Source organism: Sus scrofa, chromosome 12, assembly GCF_054392235.1.
Source record: "Sus scrofa isolate SSC_HxYL_T2T_F1_AM1 chromosome 12, Sscrofa_HxYL_maternal_Yorkshire_Landrace_v2.0, whole genome shotgun sequence".
Classification (NCBI taxonomy): domain Eukaryota; kingdom Metazoa; phylum Chordata; class Mammalia; order Artiodactyla; family Suidae; genus Sus; species Sus scrofa.
The window spans coordinates 18,735,780-18,760,568 of NC_139394.1; the positions used below are offsets into that span (position 1 = coordinate 18,735,780).

General features: G+C 48.4%; 3 protein-coding genes across 15 annotated transcripts in view; 2 read left to right on the forward strand and 1 right to left on the reverse strand.

The window, feature by feature from the left end:
* EFTUD2 (elongation factor Tu GTP binding domain containing 2) overlaps positions 1–3,648 on the forward strand; it is a 40,357-nt gene extending 36,709 nt beyond the window's left edge. Inside the window, exons 21-28 of the mRNA XM_003131332.5 lie at positions 178–264; positions 463–589; positions 789–876; positions 1,670–1,788; positions 1,895–1,989; positions 2,429–2,582; positions 2,761–2,868; positions 3,198–3,648. Of these exons, the coding sequence (XP_003131380.1) occupies positions 178–264; positions 463–589; positions 789–876; positions 1,670–1,788; positions 1,895–1,989; positions 2,429–2,582; positions 2,761–2,868; positions 3,198–3,293 (874 nt within the window). The 3' untranslated portion in view covers positions 3,294–3,648. The remainder of the gene's footprint in view (positions 1–177; positions 265–462; positions 590–788; positions 877–1,669; positions 1,789–1,894; positions 1,990–2,428; positions 2,583–2,760; positions 2,869–3,197) is intronic.
* Positions 3,649–4,095: 447 nt separating this feature from the next.
* Positions 4,096–11,621, reverse strand: HIGD1B (HIG1 hypoxia inducible domain family member 1B). Of its 7 annotated transcripts, none has more exons than XM_084984449.1 (4): positions 11,453–11,621; positions 5,544–5,706; positions 4,881–5,015; positions 4,096–4,244 (listed from the first exon to the last, which is right to left on the reverse strand). In XM_084984449.1, the coding sequence occupies exons 2-4, from the start codon at positions 5,638–5,640 to the stop codon at positions 4,180–4,182; spliced, it is 297 nt and encodes a 98-aa protein (XP_084840575.1). In that variant the 5' UTR covers positions 5,641–5,706; positions 11,453–11,621; the 3' UTR covers positions 4,096–4,179. The 7 variants fall into 7 exon arrangements, with proteins under 7 accessions (XP_084840575.1, XP_005668794.1, XP_005668796.1 ...); XM_005668737.4 differs by having other exon boundaries at positions 11,476–11,614; XM_005668739.4 differs by lacking the exon at positions 11,453–11,621 and adding an exon at positions 6,763–7,963.
* A 3,135-nt stretch (positions 11,622–14,756) lies between these two features.
* Positions 14,757–24,789, forward strand: part of GJC1 (gap junction protein gamma 1) — a 34,105-nt gene continuing 24,072 nt past the window's right edge. For 3 of the 7 annotated variants that reach the window (XM_084982509.1, XM_084982513.1, XM_005668704.4), the window contains exon 1: positions 15,570–15,972. The gene's annotated coding sequence lies outside the window, so the exon portion shown is untranslated. Of the gene's footprint in view, positions 14,897–15,302; positions 15,504–15,569; positions 15,973–24,789 lie in introns of those variants that run through there. The other 4 variants (XM_084982512.1, XM_005668706.3, XM_084982510.1 and 1 more) reach the window with 2 other exon arrangements.

The window sequence follows — 24,789 nt, forward strand, 5'->3', positions numbered from 1 at the left end:
GCAGCGCCAGGTCCTTAACCCACTGAGCAGGACCAGGGTTCGAACCCGCATCCTCCTGCTTACTAGTCGGGTTTGTTACCCCTGAGCCACGAGGGGAACTCCGGTGCCCCTTTTCTTAAGAACATCCCTTCCCATAGTCCTGCGACCCTCCTCGTTACCCACGTCCTTTCTGACTAGGAACAAGATCACCATGATTGCTGAGCCCCTTGAGAAGGGCCTGGCCGAGGACATAGAGAACGAGGTGGTGCAGATCACATGGAACAGGTGAGAACGGGCTCGGATTCCCGCGCTGACAGCTTCCCCGCGGGCTCTCCGCCACAGCGCGTCGCTCTCGGGAGCGGTGTGGTCTCCTCCTCTTCTCTGCGGTCCTGGGTGCAGTGTGGCGAGGCTGTGGTGACTAGAGCCGTGGAGGAGCCGTGAATCCCGGAACTGTCTGACATCCCGGGCCCCTCCCTCCCCCAGGAAGAAGCTGGGCGAGTTCTTCCAGACCAAGTACGACTGGGATCTGCTGGCTGCCCGTTCCATCTGGGCTTTTGGCCCTGATGCCACTGGCCCCAACATCCTGGTGGATGACACCCTGCCCTCTGAGGTACGGCGGGAGCGGTGGGAGCCGCGTCGGTCTCCTAGCTCTCGAGTGGGAGAAGCTACAAGGTGTTCTTTCCCCGAGAGCATCCGGCATCTTCCGGTGAAGGAGAGTGCCCTTTGACTGGTGTGCCTGCCCACTCCTCCCTCTAAACTCTTTGGCTGTTGCCAGGGTCACTGCTGAAGGGCCCTCGTGTTTTGTGCAGGTGGACAAGGCTCTTCTCGGCTCGGTGAAGGACAGCATCGTTCAAGGTTTCCAGTGGGGAACTAGGGAAGGGCCCCTCTGTGACGAGTGTAAGTCCTCTAGCGCCTCTGCCTTCTCCACCCCAGTCCCCTAGGGTCCTTGCACCTGGGGCTCTGCAGTGGGCTGGGCTCTTCTCTGGGACCTGGCAGGAGAAGTGGCTTGGGGCATACAGGGCCAGTCCACGTCCTGGGCCAGCTTCCTCTCCTTCCCTATCCTGCTGCTGCCGCTTGGTACCTCCTAGAAATGGACGTCATCTCTAGTTTGACATTTGCTCCTCATTTCTGGGATGTGTTTGAGGAAGGGTATCAAGAGGAAGATGGGCGAGTTCCCCTAGTGGCTTAGCAGTAACGAACCTGATGAATATCCATGAGGATGAGGGTTCAATCCCTGGCCTCGCTCAGTGGGTTAAGGATCCCACATTGCCATGAGCTGTGGTGTAGGCCAGTGGCTATAGCTCGATTCGACCTCTAGCCTGGGAACTTCCATATGCTGCAGGTGCAGCCCTAAAAAGACAAAGAAAAAGGAAGATGGGATTGGAGTGGTTTATAGACCAGGATTGGGACTGAGGGAGGAACACATGTACAATTGCTAGAATGAATCGTATCCCCATATAATTAAATATCTGCAAAAGAAAATGTGTAGGGACACTTTATGCTGTCCGAGCGTGGCCTAAAACCAGCACTGCGGGCATCTGCTTACCTCTGACCTCCGCATATGCTACTAGAATGCGCATCTGCAGGGGGCTCTTTCTTGGCCCTGAGGCAGCTGCAGTGCTGCTCTGCCCTTGTGCCCTTGACTACTGCCAGAACCACTCCTAAGTCAGCTCTCCTTTTTGCTTTTCAGTGATTCGAAATGTCAAGTTTAAGATCCTGGATGCAGTGGTTGCCCAGGAGCCCCTGCATCGGGGCGGGGGCCAAATCATCCCCACAGCCAGGAGAGTCGTCTATTCTGCCTTCCTCATGGTAAGGGCATGGGCCCAGGCTGTCGCCCCCCAGCCTGTCCGCTCACCAGGTTCTCAGTCCCCAGCCTTCTCTAATCCAGGAACCCTTTCTTCTTACTCTCTTGCAGGCCACTCCTCGTCTGATGGAGCCCTACTACTTTGTAGAGGTCCAGGCCCCTGCAGACTGTGTCTCTGCCGTCTACACCGTCCTGGCCAGGCGCAGGTGAGCAGCCAGACGCCTTAGGGAGAGTGCGGCGAGGGGCAGCTCAGCTGCTGGGGGGAGAGGGAGGGGTTGGCCTCCCCACACTCTCCAGTCCTGAAAACTGGTGAGCTGGTTTTTAGAAGGGAGGAGGAAAGGAAGGAGGCCGTCTCCAGCCTGACCTCAGCTTAAAATCTGAGGTTTCTCCTGGAGCCCCCTCTTCAGTTCCTGGAGGACGCACGGGAACGTGCCCATGATGAGAGTGTCCAGTCCACATTCCGCTCTTGCCCAGAGGTCGCTGCCCCTTTGACTTCCCCAGGGAACTCGCTGGAGCCCCAGGCCCTCCCTGCCCTCTCTAGCACGCTTGTGCTGATTCTTTGATGGTCAACATTTGGGGGTATGCCGCTTCTCTGCTTTTGACCCCTGCAGGACTGGGGACTCAGCCTTTGTTTTTCTGTCTCAGGGGACATGTGACTCAGGATGCTCCCATCCCTGGCTCCCCTCTCTACACCATCAAAGCTTTCATCCCGGCCATCGACTCTTTTGGCTTCGAGACTGATCTGCGGACTCACACGCAGGGGCAGGCCTTTTCCTTGTCTGTCTTCCACCATTGGCAGGTAAGAAAACGGTACCGGCTGCCCAGGGTGGCCTCTCACCTCTGCAGGGCCAGTCCCTTCCGACCTCTCCCCCTGCCGGGCCCTGAGTGGGGTTACCAGCATCCTAGGGGAGAGTCCTGCTTCTAGGCCTGAGTCTGGGAGGTCGGCCTGGAACATCTGAAACCACTTTGCCTTTCAGATCGTGCCCGGTGATCCTCTGGACAAGAGCATTGTCATCCGCCCCTTGGAGCCACAGCCAGCTCCTCACCTGGCCCGGGAGTTCATGATCAAAACCCGTCGCAGGAAGGTACGTGCCCCTCGGGCCCATGGCCGTCCCCTCACCCCCAGGGGTCTTGGCAGGAGTTAGATCAGTTCATTTCTTGCCTTTTGGCCTTTCTCTAAAGACTGAGCAGTTTACCGCACAGCATGGAGAGACACCGTCTGTGTAGGCATCAGCCAGCTGGACCTGGCCAGGAAGGGAGAGCCTTCTTCTCCCCCTGATGACACCCTGAAGGCAGGGCTCCAGAAATAAGCTCGGCTGACATCCCCCCTACCCCCCGACCTGACCCCCAGCTCAAGCACAGGTCAGTCCCCCGCCACCCGGGCTCATTGCTTGCATTCGCCCCCACTTTGCAGGGCCTGAGTGAGGACGTGAGCATCAGCAAGTTCTTCGATGATCCTATGTTGCTGGAGCTCGCCAAGCAGGATGTTGTGCTCAATTACCCCATGTGAGCGCTGGACTCCTGGCAGCTCCTGTGCCCTGCGCGGGGCGGCTTCCTGGACTCGAGCTGGGACCTGGTGTGACCTGGACTCCACGTCGCGAGAGCGTGTCTGGGCGCTGCGGCGGTCGTCCCTAACCCAGGAGCCTCCAAGCCTCCAACACAGAGCCCCTCCCCAGAGGAAAGAGCGTTTGGCCTTCTGGTCCCTACTGTGGCCTCTGCCTGGCTCCATTCCCGGAGAACAGAGAGGAGCTTGGGCTCAGGGAAGGAGACAGGGATGGAAGTTTTGAGCCCCACAGGGCCCTGTCCTCAGGATTTTTTTTTTTAATACAAGTTTGACCTTAGACATGGTTTTTAAGTGAACAGAACATTCTGACCTCTGCCTTGATCTGTTACTTTCATCCCCACCCTCCGCCCTGTCCTCCAGCACAGTCCCGTCCTGGCACTTGGGTTCTGGATGTATGTTGGCCCCCAGGAGGCTTCACTGCCTCTTGCTCCCAGCTGTAGCCTTCTTCCGGCCTGGCTCCCCGGGGAGGCGGCCTGCAGGGGGAGGGACGCCTGCCTCTTAATTCAGTGTTCCCACCAGCATTGAGCGCCCTTGACTGTCTCCAGCTCCCGCTCCTGGTGGGTGGGTCCTGAGGTCGCTTGGGAGTGGTTGGGTCTATGGAATCAGAGGTCCGTTCCACCTCCTCCTGCCCCTGACGCGTCTCCCGTGCCCTGGAGCCGGGGGCCAGGACTATATTTTCCAGCCCTTTGCTCTGAGTCCCTCCACCAGCCTTACTCTTCTGTCCCCTGTGTGAAGAAGACACTGTTGATTTGCCTCAAAACCACTTTATTAGGTGCATACCAGGGCTTGACGGAAGAGCTTCCAGCTGCCCCGGGCCCTGCAGGGAGGAATCCTACTTCTCCCCGGCGTCCTGCGCTGCTCTCTTGCAGTAGTCTCTGTACATTGTATACACAGCGCCTGTGTCGGGGACAAGGAAAGACAGCCCATGACCTGGCACCTCCGCCCGGCCTCGGGCTCTCCCAGGTGTCCAGAGGAGTAACAGCCGCAGGCTCCCAGGGGCCAACACACGCCCCGTTCCCTGGAGAGTCCAGCTTCCCTGCTCAGCTTTCCGCCCCAGGTCTCAACAGCTGCTACAGACACCTGGCCACACGGCCTGGGAAACAGCCTGCCAGTTCCCGAAGCCCTCTCACAGATTCTCTGAGCAGCCTCCCTGCGGTGTGTGAGGGAGGCGAGCCGGAGTGTGACCATTGCCCCAGACTCAGAGAAAGGGATTCGTTCACTGTCGCCTAGCTAGTGAGTAGCTGTCTGCCTTTTGATCCAGAAAAGTTCAGCATAAGTTCTGCTGCATGGCTTATCTCACCTCTAGGACACACTCATGAAACCAACTGGGTGCCATCCCCTGGAACACAGGAGATATAAACAGGGAGCCCAGTAAACTCATCTCGGGCCGAGGGCTTCACCAGGAACACAGTGTGGAGCCTGGTAGAGGGGAAAGGGACTGAACTTCTGCTCCCTTAACTATCAGGACTCACAGCCAGATTTTGCCTAATGTTTTTTATTCCCCACTCTCCCGTGACCCCACCAGCTACTCACCCAGCATGATCGCACCCACAGCACAGGCCTGCGCTGCCACTCGGGTGTGAATCAGGTGTATAGACATCTTGGTGGAACCGCGAGCCTTCAGCCGGTAGATCCTGTATGCTGCCACCACCAGGCAGCCCCCTAAGCCTGAATAGGCAGAAAATGTGACCCTTGGGCCCCAGTCACCAAGCACATCGCTTTTCTGAGGGACACCTCACTAGGTGGGCTGGATAATCACCTGCCTTTGTGCTGCTGCTTTGGGGGTGGGTAGGGGCTGTCATCAAAGTATTGAGTTGTTTCTTCTCAGTGTTTGTGGAGTGAATACCCTCCTCCCTGTACAAACAGCCCATCGTCATGACTCTCCCATCCCTCTTAGCTCTGCCCCGGCCCTTCTTCAACCACTGCCAGCTCCCACAACTGTTCTGCTGTCCCAGGGCCTGGGGGGAAGAAGCCCTGGGGGACCCCAAACTTGTACCCATCTTGGCTGCCATCTCCACCCACCCAGATTCCCTTAGTTTCATTGTCAGCATGTGTCCCTTTGTCCCTTGGCACCTTTGCTGTTGGTTACTCAGTGGGTAGGACCACTTGAGTTCTGTGCTTCATTCTTTGAAAGGACTAGGAGACGTGTCCTCTCCGAGAGAAGGCCCCCTACTCCCCCCGCTTCTTCCTACTCACCTACAGGCACCAGCGGAGACTCCCTGGTCTTTCTCAGGAGCTTCTCAGACACGCTGTCCTCGCCCTCGGGTGGTGCCCACCAGCCTTTGTTAGACATGATCCCGCCCCCAGATGTTAGCAGCTGGGTCTCCTGAGGCTTCAGCCCAGTCCTAGAAGGAGGCACCTGCAATACAAACTCCAGTTCTCAGTCGGGTGGGCAGGAGGAAGATGCTGCTCTGAGACTGTCTTACCGTGCCCGGCACAGCCGCTGCTTGAAAAGATGTCCCAGGTGACTGTCTCCGGTGGCTGGACCACTAGCACCATTTCTCCATCGCTGCTTCTTAACATCTGTCTCTTCCCCAGCTCATTCTGACTCTGCCCTTTTCTGCTTCCCCCTCTTCCATCTGTGTCTCTATGGGTATGATCCTTGGGCCAAGAAAAGCAGCTGGAAAAATCCACACGAGGGTGGGAGGAACAGGCCTTTAGCCTTGGGTTCCCCACTGGCCTCGAGTCTGTGATGGTTGTTCCTAAGGAAACTGCAGAGCCATCCCAGACGATGTGACAGCACTGGTTACCCAATCACCAGAGCCAGAGATTGAGACCATTAAACATGGATTTGTGTATAATTTCATGTAGATTTTGGACATTAGGCTAACAACAAATTCCAGTCCCTGGGGGCTCCCCTGTCTCCAGGTCCATCTCTTGCCAGGTTCTTTGCAGTTGCCAACCCCCTGCCTCATCCCTGGGTGGCGGACCCCTCTTACTCTACTTTGCAAACCCCTGTAAATGTCTGATCACAGACTAGACAAAGTCCCAGAGTCCTGGTCCTTAAATCAGGGGTTCTGCCTGCTGGATGCCTTCCAGATCTAAGCATGAGACAAAGTCCCCTCTTGAGGTAATTTCTATTCCTAGTTCCCCCTCTCCTGGAGGAGCAGGAACTGTGGGCCCCACAGGTCCTCAGCATGCCAGCGCTTACCCTGGGAGATGGCTGGAAAGTGGGGTGCGAGCAGCCTAGCCAGGGCTCAGCGTCTGCTGTTTTGAAACGGCCAAGAGCTGATGATAGAGCTGCCACTCTGGGGTCAGGGAAGCAGTGACCGGCTTTATGGAGACTTTGAAGTCAGGAAGGGAGAGGGGAGGAGATAGGACAGGGCACCAATCTTAACCCCCCATCTGCTGAGTTCCAAGCTGGAGCTCCGAGTGCTGGAAAGAAATGAAAGATCAGGTGGAGGGGAGCCCTTACCTCGATTCAGCCTGTGGATGTAAGTGGCTGGGTCAGCGATGGACCTGGTATGGAGAACTGGCATGGGAACATAGCCAAGGATGGGTGGAGATCCTAGGTTCTTCCCCAAGTTATACTGCCCCAAATACTCTTAGAAACAATGTGGAAAAGTTCCTGCTATGACTCAGCAGTAACAAACCCAGCTAGTATCCATGAGGACGTGGGTTTGATCCCTGGCCTTGCTCAGTGGGTTAAGGATCTGACGTTGCCATCAGCTGTGGTGCAGGTCGCGACACGGTGGCTCAGATCCTGTGTTGCTGTGACTGGCAGAGGCCGGCAGGTGTAGCTCCAATTCAACCCGTAGCCTGGGAATATGCCACAGGTGCAGCCCTAAAAAGACAAAAAAAACCAAAAAGAGCAAACCCAACATGGGATGTAAATGAAATGCCTTAATTATGAGAGATAGACCTTCTGGTCTTGGTCTTGATCCCTCCAAGGATGTTTTCTAGACCAGGGAGATTTGTCCAGGAATTTGAATCATCCAGGACTTCCCTCACATCTTCAGAGCCCTTCTTATTGCCTGTGGGATGATGCTCACTCAGGTTAACGAGGTGACAACGACCAGCATTATCATCTATTCCGTTTGAGGCATTTACATTTCAGACCTTTCAACCCTTCTACACAGTAAGCAGCCGCTTGTTCATAGACCAGGAAATAAGCTTCTAAGAGGCTACATGAATTATTCAAGGGTACACAGCTAGCAAATGACAGTGTCAGGATCTGAACCTAGGTCTGCTTGGCTCCAAAGTACTTTTTTTCTTTTCTTTTTCTTTTTTTGTCTTTTTAGGGCCACACCCACGGCACATGGAGGTTCCCAGGCTAGTAGCTACTGGCCTATACCACAGCCAGAGCAATGACAGATCAGGTCATGTCTGCAACCTACACCACAGCTCACAGCAAAGCCGGATCCCCAACCCACTGAGTGAGGCCAGGGATCGAACTTGTATCCTCATGGATATTATTCAGCTTCATTTCCGCTGAGCCCTGAGGGAGCTCCCCAAAGTACCTTCTTGCTGAGAAATGGAGAAAGATAGGCTGTGCCGTGGAGAGCCCCACTCCATCCCGGGGCCTTCGCTCCTCCCCTAGGTTACACTCAGCCTGTGTGTCTGTCCTAAAGGGGCTTTGCAGCACTGGCAGTTTGTCCAGCAGCTGATGTCCCTCTTCTCTCCCCAGCACTCACTGCTCTAGAGAGAGACCCAGGGTCACAGCAGCTCCCTTGGGCCTCTGCTCTCCCCAGCGTCCATGGGAACTCTCCTCCCAGTCATTCACACACCCTGCTGTGTTGCCTCTCCTGGTCCCAACAGTGACCTGAATTCTCCAGAGATGGATGGTGTAGGCCAGAAGCAGGGGGACAGAAATATCTGGATGAGGCAGGATCAACGCCAAGCCCTTTGGAGAAGAGGGGCCAAACCATGGAGGGTGAAGTTCAACTTCTCCCCATTGAGATTATGTTGCTGCTCCCACAGCATCATCTTAAACCCTGAACTGAGAAAATATTAATAGTTGCTATGATTTACTGGATACCTGTGGGCCTAGAAATATGCTAATGGATTTAAGTAGATTATTTTGCTTAATCCTCGCAACTATATGAGATAGATACTATTATCATTATCATCCCTATTTCATAGATCAAAATTGAGGCTCGAGTTAAATGTCTCGCTCAATGACATAGTAAGTGACAGAAAAAAAGGACCAGACTTCTAAACATTCCTAAAATCAGATCCACTACTCTGGACAAATAGGAGAATGACTACAAAGTAGAGGGAAATATTTAAAATAGAAGAAATAAAATTGGGAGTTCCCGTTGTGGCGCAGCAGAAACGAATCCGACTAGTATCCATGAGGATGCTGGTTTGATCCTTGGCCTCGTTCAACAGGTGGGGAATCCGGCATTGCTGTGAGCTGTGGTGTAGGTCGCAGACACGGCTCAGATTCCGTGTTGCTGTGGCTGTGGTGTAGGCCGGCAGCTACAGCTCTGATTTGACCCCTAACCTGGGAATTTCCATATGCTGTGAGTGTGGCCCTAAAAAAAAAAGAAAAAAGAAAATTGCTTTTTTTTTTCCTTTTTGGTTGCACCTGTGGCATGTGGAAGTTCCTGGGCCAGGGATCAAATCCAAGCCACAGCAGCAACCTGAGCCACGAGAGTGACAATGCCAGATCCTTAAAACGATGAGCCACAAGACAACTCTTTTCTTTTCTTTTCTTTTTTTCTTTCTTTTTTTTTTTTTTTTTTCGGCTTTTCTAGGGCTGCTCCCATGGTATATGCAGGTTCCCAGGGTCAGGATCTAATTGGAGCTGTAGCTGCCGGCCTACACCACAGCCACAGCAATGCGGGATCCAAGCCACGTCTGCGACCTAAACCACAGATCACGGCAATGCCGGATCCTTAATCCACTGAGCAAGGCCAGGGATCGAATCTGTGTCCTCATGGATTCTAGTCAGATTTGTTTCCACTGAGCTACAATGGGAACTCTGATGTAAGCCTTTCTACATTAGTGATTTGCTTGGTAAACCTCTTTTTTCCAGATTAGGTCACTCCAGTAGAAATTCTAATTTAGGAGGGACTAATTGAATGATGGATGCTCACAGACTTAATGAATCCAGAGTGCAGGCCAGAGTCAGATGTGCGATCAGACCACGTTCTAACATGTGGTCTTATGTCACTCAGCCTCTGCAGATCTGTGTCATCATCTATAAAATGGAGGTAGCATCTACCCAGAGGATCACTGTGTTAAATAAGACGATTTTGGAATTCCCCGGTAGCTTAGAGGGTTAAGGATCCAGTGTTGTCACTGCTGTGGATCTCCTTACTGCTGTTGCACAGGTTCAATCCCTGGCCCCAGAACTTCCTCATGCTGCGGGTATGGCCAAATAAATAAGAGGACTGTCAGAATTCCCCTGCACACTGCCTGTCCCCTTCCTCCAGAATAAGCCAGTGCCAGAGAACGGGTAACAGGCTGGGGGAGAGGTGGAAAGTCCCTGACAGCGGATGGGAAGGTTCCCATGTCCTGAGTGGTCCTGAGTTCAGCACACTCTCGTCCGTTTCCAGCCCCCCTCCTCCTGGTTGCTGGGGCTTCCCTGCCCTAACTGGAAGCTTCAGCCTGTTCTTTTCACTGTGTTGGGGGAAGGGAATGGGTGGGGAGAAGGGCTTGGACTTGAGGCTGTACACAATCGAAGACACAGCTGTGCTATATATAGCCCAAGGGAGCTGAGTGACAAGAAGGGGGAAGCGAGGAACATGCAGCTTTTGCCTTGAGCTAAAGAGTGCTGCGAGTGAGGGCATGACGATGAATGAAATGGACAAGGAACAGAGGACGCTGCGCTGGGGTTGGCATAGGGAGGACCCAGGCCGACGGGCTGGGATAATCACAGGGGAGAAACCACTGGGCCGTATGGTAGTGTCTGGGGGACATGAGGGGCAAAGAGTGGGTAGCAGGAACAGGCAGGGGCCATGGAAGTTTCCAGATGATGTGGCTAGGCTGAGGCAGCCTCTAAAAGGTGCCTGGGGTGGGGAGGGTACAACATTCCTTCTCCTTCTAAAAACACACACTGGGTTCCAAGGACCTCGCAGCATTTATCCAAGGACAGGCTCAAGAGCCACAGGCCTGGGTACCCACTAATCATTCTGGAGAGACTGCTCACTATTTTAAAAGATTCTAGGAGTTCCCTTTGTCCGCAGCTCAGCGGAAACAAATCTGCCTAGGTTCAATTCCTGGCCTCGCTCAGTGGGTTAAGGATCTGGCATTGCCGTGAACTGTGGTGTAGGTCACAGACAGGGCTCGGACCTGGCATTGCTGTGGCTGCAGTGTAGGCTGGCAGCTGTAGCTCCAATTTGACCCCTAGTCTGGGAACTTCCATATGCCTCGGGTGTGGCCCTAAAAGACAAAAAAAAAAAAAAAAAAAAATCTAGAAGGGTATATGGATAATCATGATTGGAAGGCTGAATCAGACTGTGGTGATGCAGACAAAGAATCATGTCTTGTGAAGGAATAATTCTGAGCTGCAGAAGACACCAGTACAGACCCCTGTACCAACCAACAAATGGATGCTCCAGAGACCTGAAATGTTTTGCTCAAGTTCTTGTGTTGGGTGCTGTTGACAACTCAAAGTACCCAAAGCACACTATGCAAGGGGACGAATGTCTTGAGAGCCTGCAAGTTTTTTGGCACTTCTCATATTTAATCTGCACAATAGCCCCCACTGGTAGATAGCATTATCCCCATTTTACAGATGAGGAAACCAAGGCTGAGAGAGGTTAAGTAACAGCCATACCACAGAATAGGTCCATAGCTGCTGGGCTACCCAACCCATCATGATAACCACTATAGACCACTTTACAATGAAAAATTAGCATATTACAATGTGCTTTCCTGTCCCTTTCATCACATTCTCACACCATCTTAGAAATACAAGTTAATGAATGCACACACCTAGGCAGAGCAGACTTCTGAACCGGGGGCCTCAAGGACACACACCCACCCCACAGCGTCTCACCAAGGCAGAGTAGGTCCTGGGCCAGCACATCCTGGGTGTGTCCGAAAGTCCTTGTCAGCAGATGGTACCAGAGGAGGTCTCTTCACACACCGCCCCCCCACCCCGTCCCCTTGTCCCCTTTTCCCCAACCCCCAGCTTCTGCACGTACATCACCTACCCTTCATTTGCAAGTAAATTGACCTTGAACTCCAGCATTATATGGAAGACGTTGCTTGGCTGGCTCTGAGAACCACTGATAGGGAATCACCTTACTCTTCCTTCTACACTACTTGTGTTCCTTATTCGAAAAAATTTCTGACAAAAACATCTGCTTCAAAGAAGGTCCCTGTGGCAGGGAGGAGTGGCATAATCTGTCTCAGGTTAACTGAAACTGCCGGGGATTATGAGGGGGCGGGGACTGCGCTACTAATGCTTCCCTCCCCTTAGCCCAAGTCATCAAGACCTGCTTATTTGGCCAATCTGGGGCTGGCAGGGCTTCCTGTTGCCAGCGGGGAGCTTTCCCAAATCCTACCTCTCTGGTCCTTGGCTCCCATCCCCCAGGACGGAGGAATCTGCTCAAGTTTACCAGCCAAGTGGGGACCCTGGAAAATGTGTCATGGAAATAGTGACACACTGCAGCCTTCAAGTTGACCCTACAGTTCCCAAACCACAGAGCCCCAGGGGCGACTCTCAAGTTCTCAAACTGGGTTTTGATCCTTTCCTGCCTGGGTCTCATGTGAATAAAAAGTGACGTGGTTCTCACAGCACCCAGCTGGCTCCACCACTCCCTGCCAGAAGCTGGAAAACAGACCCATTTCCCTGTTTGAAACTTGGGCTTTTTTCCTTCCTCCTGATAGCCTTTTTTTTGTGTCAGGCAAGCCTTCCTTCACTTATTCGCTCTGCATATACTTGCCAAGCACCTACTATGTGCTGGGCTAGGCTCTAGGAGCTCGGACCCAGTGACTCTGCCATCAGGGATCTCACATTCTAGCAGCTGCCCTGGTTTGCTCCGGATCCCGGGAAATACCTGGAGTTTTGGCTTAGGTTTCTGGCCTCAGCTTCCCCAGCTATAAATGGACTAAAAGTTGTCACTAGCTGGCAAGTTTAGATAAAGGAGAAGTATCCGGACTAGGAGGTCTTTGGCTATATTTCTGGCTTTTTAACTCTCTGCAGGTAAAACAACTTAGCTTCCTTGGAGTTCCTGTCATGGCACAGCAGAAACGAATCCGACTGGGAACCATGAGGTTGCGGGTTCCATCCCTGGCCTCGCTCAGTGGGTTAAGGATCCGGCGGTGCCATGAGCTGCGGTGTAGGTTGCAGATGCGGCTCGGATCCTGCGTGGCCGTGGCTGTAGTGTAGGCCGGCAGCTACAGCTCCGATTAGACCCCTAGCCTGGGAACCTCCACATGGCATGAGTGCGGCCCTAAAAAGACAAAAAAAATAAAAAATAAAAAAATGGAAGGCTGCTCTCAAAGTTCCCTGGTGACTCAGTGGGTTAAGGATCCGGCACTGTCACTGCTGTGGCTTGGGTTTGATGCCTGGCCTGGGAACTTCCACATGCCACAGGTGTGGCCAAAAAAACAAACAAGAAAATCTCCCCAAAACAAAAAGTTTGCTCTACCAGGACAGAGACAGGCTGCAGGCTTTATAGTAAGGTACGCTAAAGGATGGAGAGACTTCCGTGGCAGGTTCATCCATGAATTTAAAATAATACCTGATAAACATTCCCCTATGTATATAATTTATATATACCACACAATACATATGTTTTATATATCATATACAAATACACATATAACCAAATGTCTTAAAGGTTTTTATTGAAGTCTTCATATGCCACAGAAAAGTGCACTACCACTACTGAAAAGGAACAGTTTAATGTGGCAGCTAAACCCCTGCATATTGTGTATTCAGCATCCAGATCAAGAAAGAACAGGACCAGTCCCCTTAGAAGCCCTCTCCTGCTCCCTTCTGGTACCATCATTTCCCCCAGGATAACCACTAGCCTTACCTCTAAGCACAGATTAGTTCTGCCTGTTTTTGCACTTTACATAAATAGAAGTTTTGTGAGATTTGTCTGTCTTGTTGTGTGTCGTTGTAGATTGCTCATTCTAATTGCTGCATAATGTACCATTGTGTGAATACAACATTTTATCTATCTCGCTATGGTTGATGGATATTTTGGGTAGTTTCCAGGGTTTTGGCTATTACAAATAGTGCTGCTATAAATATTCTAGAACAAGTATTTTGTACATGTTTCCGTAGAATTTCCATGGAACTGCAGGTTCATAGTGCATTCCTAGGTTTGGCTTTAGTAGATATTGCCAGCTTCTCAAAGTGATTTGCACCAACTTACTCCTGCTCTAGCAACATGTGAGTTTTAATATTTTAATCGGTATATACAATGACGCTGTCTCCTGTGTTAGCTGACATGTTTTTTACTCATATTTTCATATATTTATAGAGTCTTCACACTTGTCATTTTAAGTGCATTTGTAGAGAGGTAAGGTGATAATGGGGAAGGGATGAGGACTGGAGTATGGCTGATATGGGGGAAGATAACTTAAATACAGAGACCAAGCAGGCAGTGAAAATGATTCAAGCAGCTGAGTGGAGAGTGCCTGCCCTGGATCGCTAAATGTTACTCAGAAGTAGCTGCCACATGAAAACGGAGGCTCAAAGTGAGCAAAAGTTTTGAATTTTTGGAGAGAAGCCGAAAAGATAGATTTTTTTTTTTCTTTTCTTTTTAGGGCGGCACCCGCGGCATATGGAGGTTCCCAGGCTAGGGGTCCAATCAGAGCTGTAGCTGCTGGCCTACACCACAGCTCATCGCAACACCAGATCCTCAACCCACTGAGCAAAGCCAGGGATCGAACCCGCATCCTCAGGGATCCTAGTTGGGTTCGTTAACCGCTGAGCCACGGTGGGAACTCCTAAAAAGACAGATTTTTTAAATTTGGCAACTAATTCATAATTTTGGAAAACATCCTACTAGCCAAATAAAACATCTGTCAGTAGGCCAGAGGCCCAGCCCTCAACCTCTTGACTGGCCATAAGGGCCTGGCTTTCTACGTGGGGCAGGGGGGAGGTTGACCTGTAGCACCTCACCTCACTGGGTTAATTTCTTCTGTGGTCAAAGGGTAAAATAAAAACCTATCCTTCTGTATAGTGATTGATAAATAAGATAATTAAGGAACACTTGACAAAGTAAAGTACTCTCTCAGCTCCTTCGTATGACTTCCGCTGTAGCTGTTATGCATGGATGGACTCCCTCTACTTAAAGCATTTGAGGAGTTTTCATATTCCTAGGAGGCAATTCAAGGCTGGAGATTCCTATGAATACAAGTTTTTACAAAGTCCTTTGAAAATGGAATCCCGCTGGGATGTAAGGGGTTAAGAGGAAATGGCCTATTAGGGTTTTGCTAATCCGAGAAGTACAGGACCTCAAAAGTATCTAGAATGCTAAAAGCCAAGACTCTAAGGAATTAGGACCATTAACCCGACAAGGGTCAGTAGGATCCTTGAACAGGGAATCAGCACGCAATGTTACACTGGCCCGAAGCCTTGGCCAAGTGCACGGAGGACAACTCCCAGGCTCTTTGGACCAACTCAGGAGACACAGGTAAGGCGTGTCCTCACGGCGGTGTTAGGACACCAGGTAAGGCATCTTCACGGTGCCGTTAGAAGCCCGCTCGAAATGAGGCAATAGCCACGGCGGGGGACTCCTGTCCTTAGAATCAAACTGGAAGAGTGAATGTCTGGGAGGCGAAATCTGCGCCCACCCGCGATCCAGGCTCTGCGCGGGTGGGTCGCTCCTACACGTGCCGCGCCTCCACCGCATCCGGGACCGCTCGGGAGCGCACGGATCCGACAGCAGAAAGTTGGACGCTCAGGCCGCTGCCCGCCGACTCCCGGGCGCCCCCTCCCATCCTAGCGCCACGTGCCGCGCGCCCCCCGCGCCCAGGCAGCGGCGGGACGCCCCCGCCCCCACCGCGGCGTGCAGTGCGCAGGCGCCTCCCCGTGGCTCCGGGCGGCGGGAGCGGGAGGTAGCGGCGGCAGCGGCTTTGGCCTCGGCTGGAGACTGAGGCGAAGGCGGCGGCGAAAGAGGAGGAGGAGGGGAGACGACGGTGGCGGCGAAGGCGATGGCGACGCGGGGCACATGAGGCGGCGGCCGGCGGGACGGGCCGAGGCCCGGCGGAGGAGGCGGCTCCGGGGGACCCCGCCGGCCGGTGAGGGGCGGCCGCAGGGCCGGCCGAGAGGCAGCGGGCCAGGGGCGGGGCCGGCCGGGGAGGCGGGAGAACTTGTGGGGAGGCCGGAGAGGGGAGGGGGCGCAAGAGAGGACGCCGCCGAGGGCTTCCCGCCGAGCCCGGAGGGGCGTCGCGACACGCAGCCCGCCACTGCCCCCGGCTCGCCCTTCCCCTTTGTCCCCAGGCGCGCGGTTCCCAAATTGGGAGGGAAAACGACTCGAGGGTGGGCCCGGGCCGCGGCGGCCGCGCCGGGTGGGCGGGGAGCCCGGAGGACCTGGGCGCGCACTTCGGCGGTGCTCGCAACTCCTCGGGCGGTTAGGGGCGCAGCGCCGCGCCGGGGCGCTTCGCGGGCTGGTCTTTGTCTCCGGATGCTCGGCCCCTGACAGCTCTCCGGGCGACGTGCGGTTCGTCTGGCTCTTTCCTTATCATCACTGCCAGGACGCCTGTCTCGGTGAATGTTGTTCGTGGGCTGGAAGCGGGGGGACGGGTCGTCGCCTTTGGATTAACACGTTTTCTTTACTTAAAGTGATTTCCCCCCCCTCCCCCGCCACTTTGTGAAACTTTGGATGATTGGTGTGTTGTTGGTTTCTTTCCCTCCTGTCTCCGATTCAAAATTACGAGAAGGCGCTAATGCTGTGATTGTGGCCAGTTGTGTGGTTGGCGGCTGCTTTTGGAGCTTTGAGTTGAAAAGATTTACGTGACTGTGGTTTAGTTTTCTTCCTCTCTTTTTTTGCGACTGTTTCTGCAATTGGGGTGACTTTTCTTTCGGAAATAGGCGAGTTTGGTTTTACCATTTGAAGGAATTTTTTTGTTCCTTGAGAACCTGCAATGGTACAAAATTTCACTGTGCTCACGCGTTATTTTGTTAGCATCGAAACTATGTGGGATCACGTAAATCAAGTTTAGAATAAGTTCTGGATAAGCGTTATCTTGTTTGCCTGATTAATTGCTGTAAAAATCAAACTACTTAATTGAAAGGGATTTTATTCCTCTGATAAACGGAGAACAGCTTATCTCTCACATTAATATCTGTAGAAAAAAAAAGATTCATGATGTAATTTAGGGACCAGGTCGTTTTACCCCTTAAAGTGGGCTTAGGTATTATTAAGAATAAGAACGCAGGAAAATAAACTTAACCCCAGAGCTCCTGACTAAAAGTATGTGAATTGTGATTATGTTTGCTGGTTTTTTGCTGTGGTTTTTGTTTTATTTTCGGGATTTTTGCAGAGTTTTATATACTGCGGTTGCTTTGTATTTCTCAAGTGCTATGTGATGGCAGAATTAAATGTGAACTAACTTCTGGGTAAAAGGTAGGAAACTGGTAAACAAATCTGTGTCTTGGTTTTCACCAGATCTTTGTGAATGGAGTGTTGTAGGCAAAGAACATTTTGAAGGGAATACATGGTAGTTACATGAAAGTTCTCCTTTTATTATTTTCCTGATTTGTAATGGTTTGATACTGTTTACCAATAGTCTAAAACTGTTGTGCATTTTTCCAAACCATATCAACCATCCTTTCCAGAATCTTAGCTTCTTTTTAGGTGGTGTGACTTTTGGTTTTCTACTTGTGCTCGTAGCCAAAATGCTCTTTAAAAGAAGCAAAAGGACTCAGTAACTTTTTATTCAGTTTGGGAAGGTACAGTTGAGTTTCAGCCTTTAATTGAAAGGGTTTAAGAAGTTATTAGCATATCTTCAACATAATAGTCCTAAGGGCCGAAACAAAGGATTCAGGAGAGGATCTCTGATTAGCTACACCCTCCCTCACCTCCAGCTTCAGGCTCATTTTCAGTTAATTGGGATCCTAGAATACAAAATATATAAGTAGGAGTTCCCGTCGTGGCGCAGCGGAAACAAATCTGACTAGCATCCACAAGGACGAAGTTCCATCTCTGGCCTGGCTCAGCGGGTTAAGGATTTGCTGTGGCTGTGGCGTAGTCTGGCAATTTGCCGCTCTGATTCGACCCCCTAGCCTGGGAACTTCCATATTGCTGAGGGTGCGGCCCTACTGTAAAATCCAGAGCAATATTCTCTCTCCTTTTTTTTTTTGGCTGCCCCCATGGCATGCAGAAGTTCCCAGGGATCAAACCTGAGCCATGGCAGTGGCAACACAGGATCCTTAGCCCACTGCACCACCAGGGAACTCCCAAAAGCATCATTCTCTTAATAAACACATAGTTTGTTCTATAACTTATTCAGTGCAAAGGTGATGAGTTCCAAAAAAAATTTTTTTTAAGTTCACATTTCCAGATAAATGAGATGTTTTCTTTTTTTTTTTTTTTAATATTCTGAATAGTTAGGTGCAACTGGAGGCATAATTACTTATTTCTGAACTTGTATTTTTCTTGTGGCATAGAAACGTGCGGCTCCTATCCAAAATATCTAGTAAAAAATCAGGCAAAAAAAGGATGGGGTTACTTTTATTTTTTTGCTTTTGTAGACCATTTCTTTGAGAATATTTAATATCTATAATAAAATAGATTTTAGCTGATATCATTAACCTGAAACTTAGGTAAGGAAAACAGGTGGATTTTTTTTTTTCTTGTGGTTTTTGGGAATTTTTGGCCGCACTCACTGCATGTGGGCGTTCTTGGGCCGGCGTCAAACCGAGCCAAGATTGTGACCTGCACCACATGTGATGGGTGTGGCCTAAAAGAAAAAACCTATAGGATTTCAGAGCAAGGTTTTGGTTTTTCTCTATAGAAATGGAATAAACTCCACATTCCTATTTTTATCTAATTTCTAAATTGTATTTGAGTCTCAAATAGTTATAAAAATTTTCATCTGCATCTTTGAAGGATTTATTAGTTTTGATGCTATAACTGAGTTACAGCATTCCTTTTGGGGATGCTCAGAGTAAAACAGATCAGGACTCTGGTCTATTTTTAGGGAATTCCCTTTGACTCATTCCTGGACCTCCGATTACTAATTGCCCATCTAGAATAGGTGTTTATTTGCAGTCAAAAATTTCCTTCCTCAACTAGTTCCTTCTCTTGGCTTCCAGTTTTCCCTCCTTGCTCTTTGGCTATTCCTTCAGGTCCTCCCCTCCTCCCTCCAATCTTTAATTGATTGTCTTTCTCCAGTGTTGGTCCTTAGTCTTCCCCCCTTCTCTAATCTTATCCATTCTTTGGCTTCATATATATTTATTTTTGAATACCACCAATTTTTTTATCTGTAGTTCAGACCCTTTTCCTGGTCCAAAGTGCCTACTCAGTGAACATCTCCACTCAGTATATGTATGTGCTGCCAAAGCGAGCACGGCATCTCCACTTAGATACTCAAAGGTGCTTTGAATTGAGTTGCCCAGACTGAGCTCTTCATCTTGGCTCCAAAACTAGACCTTCTTCACTGTACCCTTTTACAGTACGTGACTCTATCAGCAACTTACTGAGGCCAGATTCTTGGCAATTTCTCTCTGCCTCTAGTCTCCCCGTCCTAGTCTAGGCCACTTTTCCTAAGACAATTATTATTTCATGTAATTATTTATTATAGTTGGTTTTAAATGGTCGTTCCTCCTTCACTCTTTTTTTTAAAAAAAAAACCTTAATGGAGTTCCTGTTGTTGCTCAGCAGAAACAAATCTGACTAGCATCCATGAGGACACAGGTTCCATCCCTGGCCTCTGCTCAGTGAGTTAAGGATCCAGCATTGCCATGAGCTGTGGTGTAGGTCACAGACGTGGCTCGGATCTGGTGTTGCTGTGGCTGTGGTGTAGGCCTGTGGCTAGGCTCCAGTTTAAATCCTAGCATGGGAACCTCCATATGCTGTGGGTGTGACCCAGAAAGATTAAAAAAAAAAAAGGTTAAATAAAATACTGCCAGTACAATTGAAGTCTACTGTGTTTCCTTACCTAGTTGCACACCTCCTGCCCCTTAAAATAGCTGTTGTAGGCCTACTTACCAGAGGTAATCACCAACTTGAATTTATTATTCCTTGCATTTCTTTGTATTTTTACCATGTATGACTATAACCCTAAGCAATATATCCTCATCTGCTCTTCTCACAACAGTAGAGTTGTCTTTAAAAAACAAATTTAGGAGTTCCTGTTGTGGCGCAGTGGTTAATGAATCCGACTAGGAACCATGAGGCTGCGGGTTCAATCCCTGCCCTTGCTCGGTGGGTTAATGATCCGGCATTACCGTGAGCTGTGGTGTAGGTTGCAGACGCGGCTCGGATCCCGTGTTGCTGTGGCTCTGGTGTAGGCCGGTGGCTACAGCTCCAATTTGACCCCTAGCCTGGGAACCTCCATATGCTGCTGGAGCGGCCCAAGAAATAGCAAAAAGAAAAAAAAAAAAAAAAAAATTAATCAAGTCACTTTATCTGAAAACTTCTGTTGTTTTCTCTTTTAAGCCTTTTTAGTCTTCATTTAATAAGGTGTGTTTTTTGTTTTTTAGTTTTTTTTTGTCTTTTTTTTGCCTTTTCTAGGGCCTTTTCTAGGGCCGCTCCCTCGGCGTTTGTAGGTTCCCAGGCTAGGGGTGTAATCCGAGCTGTAGCCACCAGCCTACGCCAGAGCCACAGCAATGCGGGATCCGAGCCGCGTCTGCAACCTACACCACAGCTCACGGCAACGCTGGATCGTTAACCCACTGAGCAAGGGCAGGGACTGAACCTGCAACCTCATGGTTCCTAGTCGGATTCGTTAACCACTGTGCCACGAGGGGAACTCCCCAAATCCTTTTTTATTTGTAGTTTCTAGTAATGAATTAACTTCTGACAAAGCTTTTTTTTTTTTCTAATTAGAAGCCTTATTATTGAATTTTGTGGGTTTTTTTGGTATTTTTGGTTTTATGTGCTAGTGCAGTGCTAGGTCCTTAGTAAATTAACTTACTAATGTAGGAGTACCCTGTTGGCTCAGTGGGTTAAGGACCAGGGTTGTCACTGCTGTGGTGCAGATTCATTCCCTGGCCTGGAAATTTCCACATGCTGCAGGTGTGGCCAGAAAAACAAACAAACCCCAAAACATTACTGATGTAAATTTACTGATAGCCATGGCCTGATCAGTATTCAGTAGTTTTATTTTTTATTTTTACTTTTTAGTAGTTTTTTTTTTTTTTTTTAATGATTTTTGTTTTTTCCATTATGGTTGGTTTACAGTGTTCTCTCAATTTTCTATTGTAATTTTTCAGTAATTTTAATAGACCAAAAATACAATGATAATCTGTCATGTAGTATACGCAGTGGGGATTCTTGCCTCCCAGGAAGATAATCACAACTAGGCTTAGGCAATGGAATAATGATAGTAATAATAATAATGATAATGGAATAAAGAAATTAAAGATTACATTTTTTTCTTTGACATACTGTACCTAGTTCTTTTTCTTTCTTTCTTTCTTTTCTTTTTTGGGTGTCCTGTGGCATATGAAGTTCCTGGGCCAGGGATCAGATCCAGCTGTGGCAGCACCAGATCCTTAACACTGCCGGGCTGGGAATTGAACTTGCATCTCAGCACTCCCAAGACACTGCCGATCCTATTGTGCTACCTCAGAAACTCCAGACATACTATACCTAGTTCTAACTTTGATTTCTTCCTAAATTATATTAGGCCAAGAGTCGGTATAATTAATATCCTAAGAAGCTTGGACATATTATCCAGTTATACATTAAAGCTGACATTGACAGTTTTGTGCTTATTTCACTTCACTAACTTAAAACGTATGAAAGGATTTACAGTAAAAATAAGTCTTTATTCTCTTCTTGTCTCACTCAGTCACTCGGTTTTCTTTTTTCTCCTGAAGCAGTTACTGTTTGTTTTCTTTGGGAATTCTTCTAGAGATATCCCCCACATACATAAATGATAGCATACTCTATACACTGTTTCATAGCCTGCATTTTTCACTAATACAGCTTTAGTGTGTTTCAAATCACTACAGATAGGGCTCTTTCTCTTTCTCTCTGGTTTTTTTTTTTTTTTTGGACTACTAGATGTGCTATAATTTGCTTACCCAGTCCCTTACTGATAGACTTTAAATATTTCCAGTCCATTATCAGCAGTACTGCAGTGAATATCTTATGCATTGTTTTGTGTGTCTGAACATTTTGTTGGGTAAGTGTTGAGCAGTGGAATTGCTGGATCAAAAGTATGTGTATTTTCAGTTTTGATGGATATCTATTTCCATGTTGTCTCTTACAGAAGCTTACCATTTTACCCAGCCACTTCCAATAAAGCACAAAGAATGTTTCTTTATATGTACATTCTTCCTTGTCAGTGATTTGTTTTCAATTTAAAATTTTTTTCCAATTGTATAAATGAAAAGTAGTATATTTGTGTAGCTTTAATTTGTAAATCTTTATTACAAGTGATATTGAATATCTTTTCATATTATGTTATTAAAAACCATTTATATTTTTCTAGAACTCTATTTTTTTTTTCCAAAATTATTTCATTCTTTTTAAGGCTGAGTAGTATTCCATTGTAGGTATGTACCACAGCTTTATTTATTAAAATAGCTACCCATGGCATTTCAGTGTCGTTTATTGAATAGTCCATATTTTTTTCCTTTTTATTTTCTTTCTTTTTTGGCCACCTCATGGCATACGAAGTTCCCTGGCCAAGGAGTCCCAATCTCCTGCCACAGCTGGGACAGTGGATCCTTAAACCCACTGTGCAGAGCCAGGGATTGAATCTGTGTCCCAGCGCTATAGAGATGCTGCTGATCCTCTTGCACCACAGTGTGAACTCCTTCACTTCGTCTTTTTTCCATTAGTTTGAAATACCACCTTTATCATATATTAGATTCCCAGATGTATTTGGATCTTCCAGACTTTTCATTCTGGTCCATTCCATTGATCTGTTGATGTTTTGCCAGTTCCACATTTTTAAATTATTATTCAAAAATATATAAAATTATTATATAATATATAGCTAGAGAAGACTGTATGCCCTCTTTTTTGTTTGTTCGCTTTTTTAGGGCCACACCTGAGGCATATGGAAGTTCCCAGGCTAGGGGTTGATTCGGAGCTGCAGTTGCCAGCCTATGCCACAGCCACCGCCACAGCCACGTCTGATCCAAGCCAAGACTGTGACCTGCGGCACAGCTCATGGCAGTGCAGTATCCTTAACCCACTGAGCAAGGCCAGGGATTGAACCTACGTCCTCTTGGATACTAGCTGTGTTCATTACCACTGAGCCACAACAGGAGCTCCCATGCCCTTGTTTCAGAAATTTCCCAACCAGTCTTACTATTTATTTTTTCATGTTAAATTTAGAATTAGTTTGTCTGGTTCCAAAGAAATTCTCTTGGCATTTTAGAAATCAAATGGCATTAAATTTAGATTAATTTAGGACAAACTAATATTTTGTATGGTGGCTTTTGTAGCCAAGAACATAGAATGCTTTAAGTCTTTAAAGTATTTTAAGTATATGTAAGTCTTTGGTGTCCCTTAATAGTCTCCCTTTAAGTCCTGTACATTTCTTGTGAGGCTTATTCCTAGGTATTTCATCTATTTGTTGCCTTTTGGCGGGGTGGGGGGCAATGTGTGGCCTATAGAGGTTACCAAACCCAGGGATCAGACCCGTGCCATAGCAGCAACCAGAGCTGCTGCAGTGACAATGCCAGGTCCTTAACCTGAGCCACAAGAGAACTCTGGTTGCTTTTTTTTTTTTTTCTGTCTTTTTGTCCTTTTAGGGCCGCACCCACAACACATGGAGGTCCCTGGGCTAGGGGTTTAATTGGAGCTATAGCTGCTGGCCTACACCACAGCTCACAGCAACACCAGATCCTTAACCCACTGAGTGAGGCCAAGGATTGAACCTGAAACCTCATGGTTCCTAGTCAGATTTGTTAACGACTGAGCCACGACGGGAACTCCAGGATCTGTTTTTTAAAAGATCTGATTGACTAGCCTATCTTGAATTGTACAGAAAGATGATTTAGGGAGTCCCATTGTGGCTCAGTGGAAACAAATCCAACCAGTATCCATGAGGATGCAGGTTGAATCCCTGGCCTTGCTCAGTGGGTTAAGTGTGAGCTGTCATGTAGGTCCCAGACAGGCTAGGATCCCATGTTGCTGTGGCTGTGGTGTAGGCCGGCAGCTACAGCTCCATTTCGACCCCTAGCCTGGGTACTTCCATAAGCCATGGGTGCAGCCCTAAAAAGCAAAAAAGAAAAATGATTTAGTACTTTCTAAAAGGAAGTTGTTGTTTGCATGTCTAACTCAAATAGCTTGCCTTGATCTCACAGTCCAATTCAGTGGTAGATGTTCATGTTATTCAGAGTGAAAGCTTTATATTTACTATAGGTTGAGCAGTTCAAGCAGATGTATACTTCTCAGATTCACTTGGAAAGGAAAACTTTTTTTTTGAGTTTGTTAAAATTGTTGGGAATTGGGGGAGTTATTAAATTGTCTATCTGAAACTGTTGTCTCCTATCATACATGAACTCTGAAGAGCAAAGAGGGCGGGACAGTAGGTTTATGATTTGAGACTGGCAGGAAAATATATATACATAGAAGTTCCCGTGTGGTGCAGTGGAAACGAATTCAACTAGCATCCATGAGGATGCAGGTTCGATCCCTGGCCTCGTTCAGTGGGTGGGGGATCCAGTGTTACTGTGAGCTGTGGTGTAGATCGAAAATGCTGCTCAGATCCTGAGTTGCTGTGGCTGTGGTGTAAGCTGGAAGCTACAGCTCCAATTTGAACTTACATTTGCTGCAAGAACTTCCATGTGCCTTGGGTGCGGCCCTAGCAAAAAAAAAAAAAAAAAAAAAGGAAAATTATATGTACGTAGCTTGAATAGATTTATTTTGGTTACCAGGTATTTATGGTTGTTAGTTCAATGAGAAATTTAAATTTGAATCCCAGGTAGAATGCTCTTAGTAATTAAGAAGCTTTACTTTCTATTGCTTTTTACTTATTTTGCCTCAGAAAACCGTTTTTTTGCCTTTTGGTTTGAAATTATGGACGTGTCACTGTAGTTTCTTGAAATAGGAAAGTGGAGATGAGGTCAGTGCTCAGAGTGCCCTTAGGTTCTAGATTAGCTTCTTCAGAGCTTTAAAGTAACAGGTTATTTTGGCTTAAAAAAACTCCATTTAGGGCAGTATATTAACACTTAGTATTTTCTCTCAGGAGATATATTTGGGTTTGTATTGAATAGGATGGGCACATTCTTATCTTTAGAGAAGAATTTTTGATATGAAATGGAGTGATTACGATAGGAAGTATGAGTTTTGTAATGTTTTCGCATGTCGAGTAAACATTTAATAATTGTTGGCTATTTTAATAATCGTTTTCTCAAATATTCAATATCAGGCACTCAATAACCAGAAAGTAGCAA